At 38.8% G+C, this 14,014-nt stretch overlaps 1 protein-coding gene across 1 annotated transcript in view; it reads right to left on the bottom strand.

Annotated features, from left to right (window-relative positions):
• Nucleotides 1-11,945: 11,945 nt before the first annotated feature.
• The window catches only part of htr1e (5-hydroxytryptamine receptor 1E), a 32,947-nt gene continuing 30,878 nt past the window's right edge, over nt 11,946-14,014 (bottom strand). The window contains exon 2 of the mRNA XM_026233907.1: nt 11,946-13,728. Coding sequence (XP_026089692.1) covers nt 12,507-13,637 — 1,131 coding nt within the window. The 5' untranslated portion in view covers nt 13,638-13,728 and the 3' untranslated portion in view covers nt 11,946-12,506. The remainder of the gene's footprint in view (nt 13,729-14,014) is intronic.

Raw genomic sequence — 14,014 nt, 5'->3', positions numbered from 1 at the left:
CGCGTCACGTGACTCCCGACACTGTGCGTCATGACGTACTTGCTGAGTCACGTGACACTGCGCTCGGGTCAATCGTTTCTGTTGTGCAGCATTTTGTAATACAATTTAATATTCTAAACGGTGGGTTCAAAACTATTTGTACTTTTAAGTGTTATAAACTAATATCCTGCATGAAATACTGTACATTTCAAAAAGGCAATTAACAAAGGTAGACAGACAGACCAATAAGAATATCTTTAGATAAATTGTACAGACAAAAGTGAGTTCAACTTCCTGATCCAGAAAAAAATTATAAAACCAGACTGACGTACCCACAGAGGATTCAGAAGATAACAATTTATGAACAAAATTATAAATGCAACACTTTTATGTAAGACTTTTTCTATGTAAACAAAAGGCCTATTTCTCTCAAATATTGTTCACAAATCTGTTTAGACACTATCCATGGAGCTGAACTGACTCACATTTCAAAGCTGGTTATGTATTCTCTATATAATCGTGTATGTGACGTATAAAAATCTTGAAACTTAAACATGGTTTCTAAAAAAATCTGTCTAAATCTGTGTTAATGAGCACTTCTCCTTGGCCGAGATAATCCATCCACCACACAGGTGTGGCATATCAAGTTGCTGATTAGACAGCGTGATTATTACACAGGTGTTCCTTAGGCTGGCCACAATAAAAGGACACTCTTAAAATGTGCCGTTTTACTGAAATGGGGGGGGGGGGGGGGCTTCAGTATCTGGTGTGACCATCATTTGCCTTACACAGTGCAACACATCTGCTTCTCATAGAGTTGAACAGGTTGTTGATTGTGGCCAGTGGGATGTTGGTCCACTCCTCTTCGATGGCTGTGAAGTTGCTGGATATTGGCAGGAACTGGAACACGCTGTCTTGCAAAGTCTGCAAAAAGTCTTAAAGGGACAGTGCACCCAAACATGATCATGTGGTCATCATTTACTCACCCTCGATTAGTTACAAACCTTTATAAGCTTCTTTCTTCTGTTATACACAAAAGACAATATTTTGAAGAATGTTTGTCTCCAATTATTTGATGGTCCCTGCTGGCTTACTTTTCTCTCTCTCTCTCTCTGAATACCAGTGGTGTATAAAGTACCTGAAAGTCATACTCAAGTAAAAGTACAGATATCTTACCAGAAAAGGACTTTGGTAGAAGTTGAAGTCACCATTTAGAATATTACTTGAGTAAAAGTATTTGATATTTATTGTACTTAAGTATGATGAAAGTAAAAGTAAATATAAAAAAGCAAATATATAAATATAGAACTAGGTTTGAACCCACTGTGAGACACCAATGTGTCCCTGAGCAACACACTTAACCCCTCGTTGCTCCAGAGGCGTGCAACCTCTGACATATATAGCAATTATAAGTCGCTTTGGATAAAGGTGTAAGGTAAATGTAAAACCGCCAGTATGTGACAGCAAGTGAATGTTAATGAGTGAGTCACTGAGATTCAACCGATTAATTCAAACGACTGATTCATTCAGAAACAAAGCATTTGACCTTGTTAATGAGTGAATCACTGAATCATTTATTCAACCAATTTGTTCAAAAAGCTGATTCATTCAATAAGTAAACACTGTCCATTGCTCAGTGACGCAAAACAGTGCTGTGATCTTTGTTTGGAACTACTTTCTTTGGCAAAATTGAGCAAAAACAAGCAATATTGTATCTAAAATGTAAGTCACTCATTGCTTTACTGAACTTGTATGAAATGATTACTAAATGTGTTCATGCATCTGAAGAAAAACTTTACTCTTTGTGTGATATAGATTATATCTACATATAAAAAGCATACAGAAAAATATATGCCGTTTACAATTTAGAATGCCTGGAATATGATTTGGAGATATAGACTTGATAATGTCAGATTGCACATCATTACAATAACACTTACCATGTCATTGCAGACATTGCTGTGCAACGCACACCCCTGACTCCCCTGATTTGAGTGGAAAAGTTCAATCATCTGTGGTTGTGTGCGGCGCACACTTGTTTTCACATGAGCAAAAGTGTTTTTAGGAGTCTAACTTGCAAACGCCAGACCACTGATTTGTCAAACCTGCTTTCCTGCCAGGGCCGTGCACAGACCTTTTGAGGGGCATGTGCTGAAACTGAAAAAGGGCACCCCCCTCCCTTTTATTATATCAATTATATATATTCTCTTTTTTAGCTATTCTGTTTGGTTTTATAAGCTAATTTGTATTATTTGGTTAACAGATTATGATTAACAGATTATGAATGACATTGAGAAGAGGGGAAGGTGAGCAATGAGTCAAGTATTTTTGACAAACTTTTTTTAAATATAATTTAAGTAATTATGTCCAACTCAATTCCAGATTATAAGAAACTATAGCCATACCGTTACTATAACATATCCAACATGTATCCGCCTACCTGGCAAAAATTGTATACTGTGGTGGACCAGGGATGTTGGTCTCTTGAAGGTCTCTTATTCACTACACTTTCCCTAAAATAAGCCAGCAATGAAAAAATAAATAAAAATAGTGTGAAAAGTACAGTTGCAGTGAAAAGCATTTCTGAAGGATCATATGACACTGAAGAGAACTGAACTGGAGTAATGATGCTGAAAATTCAGCTTTGATCACAAAAATAAATTACATTTTAAAATATATTCAAATAGAAAAGTTATTTAAAATTGTAAAAATATTACACAATATTACTGTTTTTGCTGTATTTTGGATCAAATAAATGAAGCTTTGGAATGAATCATGAATTACATTCTGCACGATAAAATATAAAGATTTCACAGAGATCTTCTGTAATTTTTTTTTAGTTACTACTACATTACTGTCGTAAAACCATGTTTTACTACATTTTATACATGTGAGGACGAGCGGAGAGTATACCATAACATGATTAGCCTAAATGTTAATAAATTAAGTGTATCAGCAATCATAAATCAAAGAAGAAAATTTCTTAGAAATATATGTTATCAAGGGGACGAGGTACGAAACGGCGCGGGTGCGTACCTGTTATGATTTTTCGATGGTAAAAACAAATTATATGTTGTTGTATTACTTATCAATATAAAGTTTTTGACCAGTGAATGTGTGCAAATGTGGATTTTTTTTTTGGCCGTCATTAAAACGGCGACGGCGCCTGCCGCTGCCGGTGTAGCAGTCGATTCAGTTCCCCTCGGAATGTCTGTTTCCCCTCGGGTTGCCAGGTCCGTGTAATAAACCCAACCAAATAGTTAATCAAACATTTCCCAAAGTAGCCTAAATTCCGCGGATTTGGCAACATTCCCGCATGCAAATAAACCAAACACACCTGGATGAAAGCAAAAAGGGACAAATTTCTTGCTACACTGCTGCATAGTAAAATGATTCTCACACTCCCGTTTATGTTCTTTTTTATTATTATTCATCTTGCAGTTGTTCCGTTATTTTTGTCTTATGTTTTTACATTTCAAGTTGAAAAACCTCTCGTCCTAAATTTATTTGACTTGCCGTACATCCAGTCACGCTTCTTGCGCACGCTAGTTCTGATCGTACGTATAGTAACTCGGCAACTACGCAACAATTGTAGTATGTTTGCGTAAAGGGGAACAGACATTCCGAGGGGAACAGAATCGACTGCTACACCGGCATCACATTACATTTTCATCTACAGGTTACAAACTAGTTTTTGTAACGTTAGCTATATAGACGGAGCGCTCAGTTTTTCCTGTGGTAAAATGCATTTGGCCTAAATCGCATTTTATAAAAGATTAAATGCTACTATCTGCACAGGCTATTTAAGTGTTGGCTATGACTAGATGGCAAAATGCTAGCCCTCTCTCTCTCTCAGGCTACGCCCACATGTCTCAGTCAGTGAGTCAGTCAGACATCAAATAAATAAAATATGAGCCTTTATAGACATAGTGTTTAGTAGTACTTATTCAAACAACAAGATATTTATTTACCCTTCGCAAAACTGTGTTCATCTCAGCTGTTGTCTACTGTGCGGCTGCTGTAGAACTTCAGTTGATTCAATGAATATAGAGGGGGCGGAGTTATCAGCTTACTGACCGCTTGAGGATCGAATAAGATTTACACAAGCTCGTTTTAAGAACTTTCTTTTGCTATATATTTGTAAAACAGACAGACAGACGTAAAGGGTGACCAATAGCATTGATAAAAAAAATAAATAAATAAAAATATAAAAAAAAATACACCACCAAAAAAAGGGCACTTCCGAGTGTAAGGGCAAAAAGGGCATGTGCTCTGCACAGGTTGAGCCCTACCTGTGCACGTGCCTGTTTCCTGCAGTCTGTGTTCTTCTGAATATTTTGTAGTAAGTCACGAATATACTTACGGGAAATGTAGTGGAGTAAAAGTAAAAGTTCCCTGAAATACAAACCCGATTCCAAAAAAGTTGGGACACTGTACAAATTGTGAGTAAAAAAGGAATGGAATAATTTACAAAACTCATAATACTTATATTTTATTCACAATAGAATATAGATAACATATCAAATGTTGAGAGTAAGACATTTTGAAATGTCATGCCAAATATTGGCTCATTTTAGGATTTCATGAGAGCTTGGGACAGTTGGGACAGGTAGCAATAAGAGACTCGAAAAGTTAAATGAACATATAAGGAACAGCTGGAGGACCAATTTGCAACTTATTAGGTCAACTGGCAACATGATTGGTTATAAAAAGAGTCTCTCAGAGTGACAGTGTCAGAGAAAAACTGCAAAGAGTTTGAAGTCATCATCATCATCATCATCATCATCATCATCATCTACAGTGCATAATATCATCCAAAGATTCAGAGAATCTGTAACAATCTCTGTGTGTAAGGGTCAGGGCCTGAAAACCATACTGGATGCCCGTGATCTTCAGCTCTTAGGCAGCCCTGCATCACATACAGGAATGATATTGTAATGGAGATCACAACATGGGCTCAGGAATACTTCCAGAAAACATTGTCATGAACACAATCCACCGTGTCATTCGCCGTGGTTGGCTAAAACTCTATAGGTCAAATAAGAAGACATATCTGCATGTGCATGTGTCACGGGCAGCTTACACATCTGGAAAGATGAGCTCCATCAATGCTGAAAGGTATTTCCAAGTTCTAGAACAACATATGCTCAACATTTTACATCTGAGCAACATTTGAGTCCTCGTCCAATGTCCAATGCAAAGTTTCCGGCTTAAATCTTAATTAGAATGTTAGGGGATAATGTTCTAATCATTTTATTAATAAATATTTTTAGAATGTTTTTAGAAAATGTTATCATACCTTTTAGGAAAACATTCTGGGAACTAAATAAAACTTGCCACTGAAAACATTCCCAGAACATATAATATTCTCATAACATTCGTAGAACAATAACATTCCTATCTGGGATATTGAAGTTTTTATAATGTTTCTTAAAATTTTTATCACTGATAATAATCTTCATGTTTCTTGAGCAGTAAATCATCATATTATTCTGATTTCTGAAGATCATGTGACACTGAAGACTGGAGGAATGATGCTGAAAATACAGCGGAGCATCACAGAAATACATTACAGTTTACTATTACATTATATAGTAATTTAAAATAGTAATAATTATTAAAAATAATTTAAATGGTAATAATAATTTTCGTTTCTCTCTAAAAGCCAGTGGTGTGAAACATCCCCCAGTCTCTGTTAACTCTTTGTTTTTGTGGTTAAAGGGGTCATCGGATGCAAAATTAACTTTTGTTGTTGTTTGAACATAAATGTGTGCTGGAAGTGTGTGTAAACATCCAACGTAATGATAAAAAAAAAAAAAAAAAACACATATATGTATATTTAATCCCTATTTTAAAATCCCATTTCCCAAATCAAGCTGTTCTGAGATTCCTGTCAGAAAGATGTAGTTCTGCACAGGCCCCTCCCACTATTGTTGATTGACAAGAGCGTCATACCTTAGACCCGCCCTGAGTGAGCTGTCAACAGTCCACCATTGTGTCGACTCTGGTGCAGATGTAGAAAAGAACGTCTCCGATTAAGCGGTTGCAATGTTTTGTTGTTGGATGTAGTAATGAACACAGCAGTCTTCATTTACTCTTAAGGTTCTATATGCATCTTTGCAAATTGCCTTTCTTAATATGTGCTACTTAGCAAGTTTCGTGGCTAAAGTTTACAGTTTGCTCATCACTCCATGGAAGAGAGGGGTGGAGTCAGCAGAGCTCATTAGCATTTAAAGCAACATGGACATTAACAGAGCTGATTTTTACAGTGTAAAAAGGGTGTTTTTATACTACCATTGAGAAATTGTAACCAAAGTATGTTACAGACTTTTCATTAAGACCCTAAAGAATCATATCAATTATATCAAATGGATATCCGATGACCCCTTAAACTCAGGGTCAGACACTGCAGGACTGCACAGGGCCACATGAGGGCGACACTGTCAGTAGATCACGTTCACGCTGAGACCTGTGACATACTTGCTGGTTTATCCCCTTATGAATTTATTGAGTTGAACTGGATGATGACATCACTGAATCATCAATGAAACTGAAAAATTGACTGTTTGTTATCGTCCTCTTGCATTATCGACAAACAGTTTTCCTGTTTGACATTGTGAAACTGCTTTGACACAACCAGTATTGTATAAAGCATTATAGAAATAAAGGTGACTTGACTTGATTTTGTCCGTCCCAGCAGTTCGTTTGGTCAGCTGAGTGTCAGCATGCACTTGAAAGTATTAAAGTTTGTTATGCTGTGCCCCTCATCATCGCAGGCTTTAAGGGGGAATTGAAGCAGTCTGACAAGTTTACATTATTTAATAAAGTGACTTCCAATGTTCTGTGACAAAAGTAACACAGAAACATCAGTACACTGCAGGGAAAGGCTCAACGCGCCAGTCAGGTAATGAAGAGACAGGTATGGTAACCCAAAAAAGCCTGGACTGAATGAATAAGACATCCAGTATGTCCAAAACAAATCTCTATATGAGCGCCTTTCTCCCAGTGAACGCTTCTCATTCCAAACAGCAGAACTCCTCCCATCCTGATTTACATTCAGTCACAATCCCACTGTGTTAATAATACAGAACTGTATTATGCACTGATGTAGAAAAAGGAAAAAAATTGACATTTGCAGACAACCCCCCCCCCCAAAAAAAAAATCATTTTTGTTCATTTTGTTTAATGTCCATCAAAAGCATCATTCATCACCAGAGTTTACAGATTATTCTTATGATAATATGTATAAGAAAAAAACAATAAAAAGGGATATGATTGTATATGATACTAGTCAGGATGTAAGCTCTTTTATGTCAAAGCAATCAACATTATTCGGCTAAATATACACCTCAGATTTGTTTACAGGTTAGGCAGACGTGCAGCAAACCCCCAGAAGTTCCCAGACACCGGTGAGGAGATATAATATTAGCACGAGACTGAGCTCAGTGGGGAGTCAAGTCATTACAGTAATAATAATAATAATAATAAATATTTATTGATAGTAAACCTTCAAAATGTACATTGAGTCTGTGAAATAGTACAGTTAATCATTTAATTCAATTCAAGTTTATTTGTATAGTGCTTTTTACAATACAATATTAAGTAGTAGTTTATAAGTGGTGACTGTCAGTTTGTGCACGTATGACAGGACTAGTTCATCATCTGTAATCATCATTGTCTGCTTTAAAAGCCTCATACAGGAATGCATGTTCAAATCCACTGCTTCTTCTTCCCCAGATGTCCCCTGCCCAAAGTGTAACTGTCTGTATGCAGTCAACCTAAAGAGACTAATGGAAAAGCAAAAGCAATTACTTTATTAGTAATTCATGTATTTATTCGATTTGGATTACAATATATTTTGGAACACAGGTGATGTACATACCAACATATCAAATGCTATAATAAATTCTGAAGTTATATTGGTGTTGCTATTTTTTTGTTTGGGTCTTTTATTAATGCCTTTTCAATACACTTTATTAAAAGTGAATAAATGTTTTTTTTTTTTTTTCAGCTAAATCAAACTGTCTACATCACTATGTTGTGATTGTGGTTTCCCAAACATTGTTTTCATAATGTGATGTAAACAAACAACGCTTCATACAATATTGTTTACATGTCAGACCTTTCAGTCATATTTGCATTACTCTGACTCCTTCACCAGTAGTGGTATGTAACACATTTTACATTCACCTGCAAATACAGTTAGCTTACCTGCTGTTAACAGGACGCTCCAGTGTTTCCGCTCGGGCATCTTTAAGAGAAAGCATCACCACATCTAACACGTCCACCTTAAATGTATGCACCATGGTGATGCAGGACCGGGCTCCATGGTCAAGACCGGGCTCCAGACAGCAGATGGACTCTGATACGGTGGGCATCGGCGTACCCCATCCACACTTACACCACAAATTTTTTCTGAACCGGTCTTCACCCCAAACTGCTCACTATAACTTCTTCCACCTGTAATGGTATTACTGCTTGGTCCCCTCGCTGAATCAGCTAAAATGCATAAGCCATTGAATTTTAGCTATTCAACCACTGAAAAGGAAGCTCATGCATTGATGTTGGCACTACAATATTTGGAAGTTTACATAGGTTCTATCAATGTCAATCAATATCAGCTGCTGTCATCATCCATCATTTTTGTCACCAATCAGAAAAGACCACTTGCCAGCCATGCTTTGCTGCTATTTTGTCAAAGACATCTTGATGGACTGGCTATGACATTCCAACACAGCGGATGGTTTCTGTGAAGAGGCCAATAGAAACAGTCACTAATGAGGAATCTACATAACTATGACTTTAACAGTACCCAAGACCACCCCTTTTTAAGTGGAGTGCACACCCGAGGTCGGAAGACAGCCTTCATATTAGAGGGTGTCACGATATACCGGTATTGGCGATAATCATGATATTCAAATAATGAATGATCATTATCATGTTATTCAGGGGTGTAGCAATATACTGGTCTCTGGGATATTTAAAAAAATTAATAGTAAACATATAATTATGACATAATAATCTAGCACCAGTGCCATTATGAAGCGTTAAATTCTCACGTGTGATTTGTTTAATTCCTACTCGACACCAGAGGGCACCCTCACGCAGAAAGTCCACAAGCGAGACTCATAGGAGTAATGAACATGACTTTCCAGGAAATCCCTTATATGGTATCCACAAAAACAAAGGCATCCAGCTGTCACTGTAGCTGATTAAAGTGCAGAAAGAAATGTTTTGTACGATGAAAAATTACACGATTACAACAGTGTATTGTTTTTCTGTGTTCTTCAAGCCATCTCAGGTAATTTCATATGGATAATAATTATTTATTTTGCAGTGCTAATCGATAGCCTTTATCACTGTATAGAATACTATAAAATAAGAATCAATTCACAGACGGAAGTTATTGACAACATTTGATGCTATAATGCAAGCTTGGAGTAAAAATATGTAGTTATTCTCATAAGGTTATCTTACTCTGACACTATGCTAAACTACAAACAGTTAGCATTTTAGTCTCTGTTTAGTGTAATTGTTCCTTTTGTATGATTAATCTGACTGATAGCTTGATTTTTTAAAGAGATTTCTATAAATATCATAATATACCGTTATTGTGAATTTTTGAGGCAGCTATAATCGTGTAGTGAAAAATTCTGATATCATGACAGCCCTAGTCCACACCTTCCAAACATACTGAACTCTGATGTCAATCGAACCCGGGTGTGCACCAAATGTGCTAGTGTGAAAGCCCCAAACATGCATGTACCATTTTGTTGCTCTCGCTTGTTTTATTTGTATGTTCCAGATCATCCTATATCTCTGTTCACCTCGAAGTAATGTGACATATTTCATCAGCATTTACACAATATATTTTATGAGGCTTGGAAGAATGAACAGGAAGAATGATACGTGACATAAATGGCAACACGTAGGATCTGCTTCTGTCTAGTACATTCGGTTAAGGATGAGTGCCATTCCCTATACTTTTAGTTAGGAAGTGTCTAGTTAGGGCATCACAGACACTGAAGACTTTTCTTTTTATTATTTGTTAGTTAGGTAGTGAGAGTTTATGTGAAAGTTAGACTTCATTTGGTTTTGTTTTGTTTTTGTTTTTTTTCTTTAGCGCCACCCGCATCCCTTCTTCCACTTCCTGTTTTGTGTAATTTGTCTTATGTCATATGCTGTAATTATTGTAAATACATACTTTTGTGTTATATCAATTAATTAATCAATGCTCAATAAATTCACCTGTCTATCACTTGTAGACATCTGGGCCCGGTTTCCTGATAACGCTCACTCTTAGCGCGCTAAGAAGACCTCGAAAGATATATCTTACCAAAGTTGTTTATATTCCCAAGTGTTTTCCCCGAAGTGTCCCTTAGGAAGCTCTTAGCACGCTGCCCCTTACGTCCGACGTCACAAGAGCGATGTCCCGAGTGAAGGTGCTGAATTAGTCCGCATCGATTGCTCATGAATCGATTTTCCACTTCACGGTGCATTACAGCGTTAAGAAAGACAACACGCTCTATGCAAATGAAATATTCCTCAAATTATTATAGTAACATTTATTTTAACATTTTAAGTTATCAGTAGAATATAGACTATAAATTTAATTATCAAATGGTCAGTAATATGTTCACACGATATGTTGTGACGGTTAGACGAACCGGGTATCCCTCGCTAATCATCCTCCCTCCTTATCCCGTTGTGCCACTTGTGCCCCTTTTGAAATGGGTTTAACGACTTATAAAAATTATGTAATACACTTTTATATTAATGGTAAGGTACTTTACAATCAGAATTGATTGGCAAGCAGCTGCAGTTACTTATGTTTAATGCAGTATTGATTGCAATTGGTTTATGTTTTTAATAAAAAGCGATCTATCTACATTGAACAGAGAGAGAGAGAGAGTTAGATAGAGAATATGCTGGGGAAGCAACGTAAAAAAGGGCACCAAGCCTCTCGTCAGAGGAACTTGAAGTTTTGCTGGACCTTGCCATGAGGTCAGATATCACACCCCTATTGTCCACTATAACCTGCACGTTTATGGCCGCGTATCCCTTTCGCGTTAAGTAGCCTACGCCTGATCAATCACTGATGGTTTTGTGATAGGGATGAGTGTGAGATCCACCAGAATATAATCCACGGCATGGCACAGAAGAGGTTGGTGACAGTGTGGACACACCTCCACACCGAGGTCTTGATTAGGCCGTAGCCCTCTCCCACGACCTCGATGAATCTCTCTGTAGCAAAAAAAGAAAAAAGAAAAAAAAAAAAAAAGTAGCGCTGGGCTTCAGGGCTCAAAGCAGAATTCCTCCGTGTTATCCTGGCAAGCGCAGGTCTGAGAAGGTCCAGCAGCTCCATAATGAGTTGTCTTGGGAGGCGATTTTTTTTTAAATATAGCCACGTCAGGCAAAATGTCAAAAGGGCTTAAGTTTTACCGAATAAAAAAATTGACATGGACTAAATGGCTCCGCGTCCGGCTCTGTCTTTGATTCAATACAATGTTGGATCGCTGCCATAGTTGGTCGCTTACTGGACACCACCATGCTTACCCATTTATAGATCTTAGCAATTTAGAGCCAAATTGTTTGCCAGATTTTAATTATCAAAAAAATTGATTGTCAATTCGCTTTAATTAGGCTACATTACGAAAAAGCCTAGGCTAATTACCACCATATTAGTTCTGATACCACATAAAGTCAACTTCACAAATAGGCCTGTATCCATTGCGAACATAATTTATTATTTGTCTTAAAAAAATAACATAAAATCATTGTTGATCCACAACATTGTCAACATACCATAGTTTGACTTGTACTGCACTGCGCTGATTTCTAAAGACTGCTGTACAGTAGCGTCTTGAGCTCAAACAACGCTAAGAGAGAGCTTACGAATGGTCCAGACCAACCTTACGAAAGTGTGACTTACAGAAGATATACTTAGCGTACGAACGTGTCGGGAATCGTGCCATAAGGTTAAGAGAGAGGTTAAGGAATAGGTTAAGAACTACTTAGCGATAAGAACGTTTTGGGGAACCTGGCCCTGGCTTTTTGATCCTTTGCATACTTGTATATATAAATGTATCTTTTATTGTCCATTCTAAAAGTAAACTCCTGTATCGTTAGTTTTTATCAGGGTTGTAACAACTGATTTTAACCAATCAGACATTCCCTAGTGTGGGAATATCTCCACCACTGAAGCCTATTGGTTACATAAGCTCAAGACAAGCTCTCTGGATGTGTCCCACCTAAATCTCTTGTTTGAACAGGAAGTACACTGGTCCGCTTGTCAAGCCATTTTATGTCATTGCTCAATAATCAGATGATGATGTGCTTTAGAAAAACAGACAGCGTATTTTCATTTGATTTTATAAAAAAAAAAAAATGTGATCAGCTCTTCCAAGAGTACACTGTGTCTTTTGTTTTCCATACTGCTGTTAGAATTTGAGCTGTACAAACCCAACTCAAATGGAGTTCCAGAATGTCCTGATCCCACCGAAGCAGGTTCCCATTTACAGAAGCATCTATGTGTGCTCTTTACGCCTGATCATTCTCTTAAAAGCCTGCTTAAAGTCCTCGTTGAAGCTGGTATACAATAGCGGGTTAATGAGGGAGTTTATGTAGCCCAGCCAGGTGAGGGCATCTGACACATGACGTGAGGGCTTCAGCACATTCAGGCCCACCAGCAGCTCTTTCAGGAAGAACGGGAACCAGCAAAAGATAAAGGCTCCCAGGATGAGCCCCAAAATCCTAGCTGCCTTCCTCTCCCGAGATGTACAGATCTGGTTCCTCTCATCCAATTCTGGAGTCTCCATATCAAGTGCCGGGACACGGAGGGTGGAGTGGTTGCGGTCAAACTCCACAGTGTTGTCAGAGTTGGACACGTCTGAGATGCAGAAGGCGTGTGTGACCCGGCAGTGGTTCTGCGAGTTGGTGCTGTCTGTGCTGCGGCTGCTGAGGTGGCGTGAAGAGCCGCGTTTCTGGTAGAGCGTCTTGGCGGCACTGTAAATCCGGGAGTAAAGGATTAGTATGAGAGTCATGGGAATGTAGAAAGCACCGAACGTGGAGTAGATGGTGTAGCCCACGTGGTCGTGCTCGATAGTGCACTGCTGTAGGCCTGTCCTGTCCTTGCGCTGCCTCCAAAACAGAGGTGGTATGGAGATGAAGATGGAAATCACCCAGACGGTGGCCACCATGACACAGGCACGCCGGGCCGTCCTCTTGCGGACATACTCGATGGCTTTAGTGATGGCCCAGTAGCGGTCCAGCGCGATCACACAAAGGTGCAGGATGGAGCATGTGCAGCAGGTCATGTCGACACTGAGCCATGCCTCACACACAAACTGCCCCAGTGACCACGTTTTGGTGGTGATGTAGAGAATGCTGATGGGCATGACCAGCATGGCCACCAGGAAGTCGGTGACGGCCAGGGAGCAGATGAGGTAGTTTGCAGGGAGGTGGAGCTTCCTGGTGGTGCAGATGGCCGCGATGACAGCCCCATTCACCACAGCTGTGAGCAGAGTCACCAGTGCCAGCAGAATCACCACAGCCAACCGTTCCATCATCAGCTCAATGTGGAAGGCCGCTCCTGGGGTGGTGGTGGTGTTGGTGGCATTGGCTGGAGTGCCAGCGCTTTCTCCCATGTAACGCTCCATCTCTATCCTGTGGCAGTCTCTTCCTCAGTCAGGAGGATCTCTCTGTCCAGGACTAAAGTCCCAAAGACCAATGCACTGGATCAATGATGGCCTGTCAAACACACAATTAACAAGGCATTTATGTCAGATTAGTTACTTAAAATGATTAATAGTGACTTAAAACTTCCAGAACATGTAGACACAGTGGCATCTAATAAGCATTTAGCAGATGCTTTTATCCAAAGCGACTTACATTGCATTCAAGCTAACAATTTGTTCCTAACATGTGTCCCCTGGGATTCGAACGCCCAACTAATGCTAATGCTCTAGCACTTGAGCTACAGGAACACGATATAAAGGAGTAATTCACAGGTGGCAAATTGGGCTTGCCTGTCTAT

The sequence above is a fragment of the Carassius auratus genome, chromosome 45 (assembly GCF_003368295.1).
Source record: "Carassius auratus strain Wakin chromosome 45, ASM336829v1, whole genome shotgun sequence".
Lineage (NCBI taxonomy): Eukaryota > Metazoa > Chordata > Actinopteri > Cypriniformes > Cyprinidae > Carassius > Carassius auratus.
This window is presented reverse-complemented; position numbering and strand designations above follow the sequence as displayed.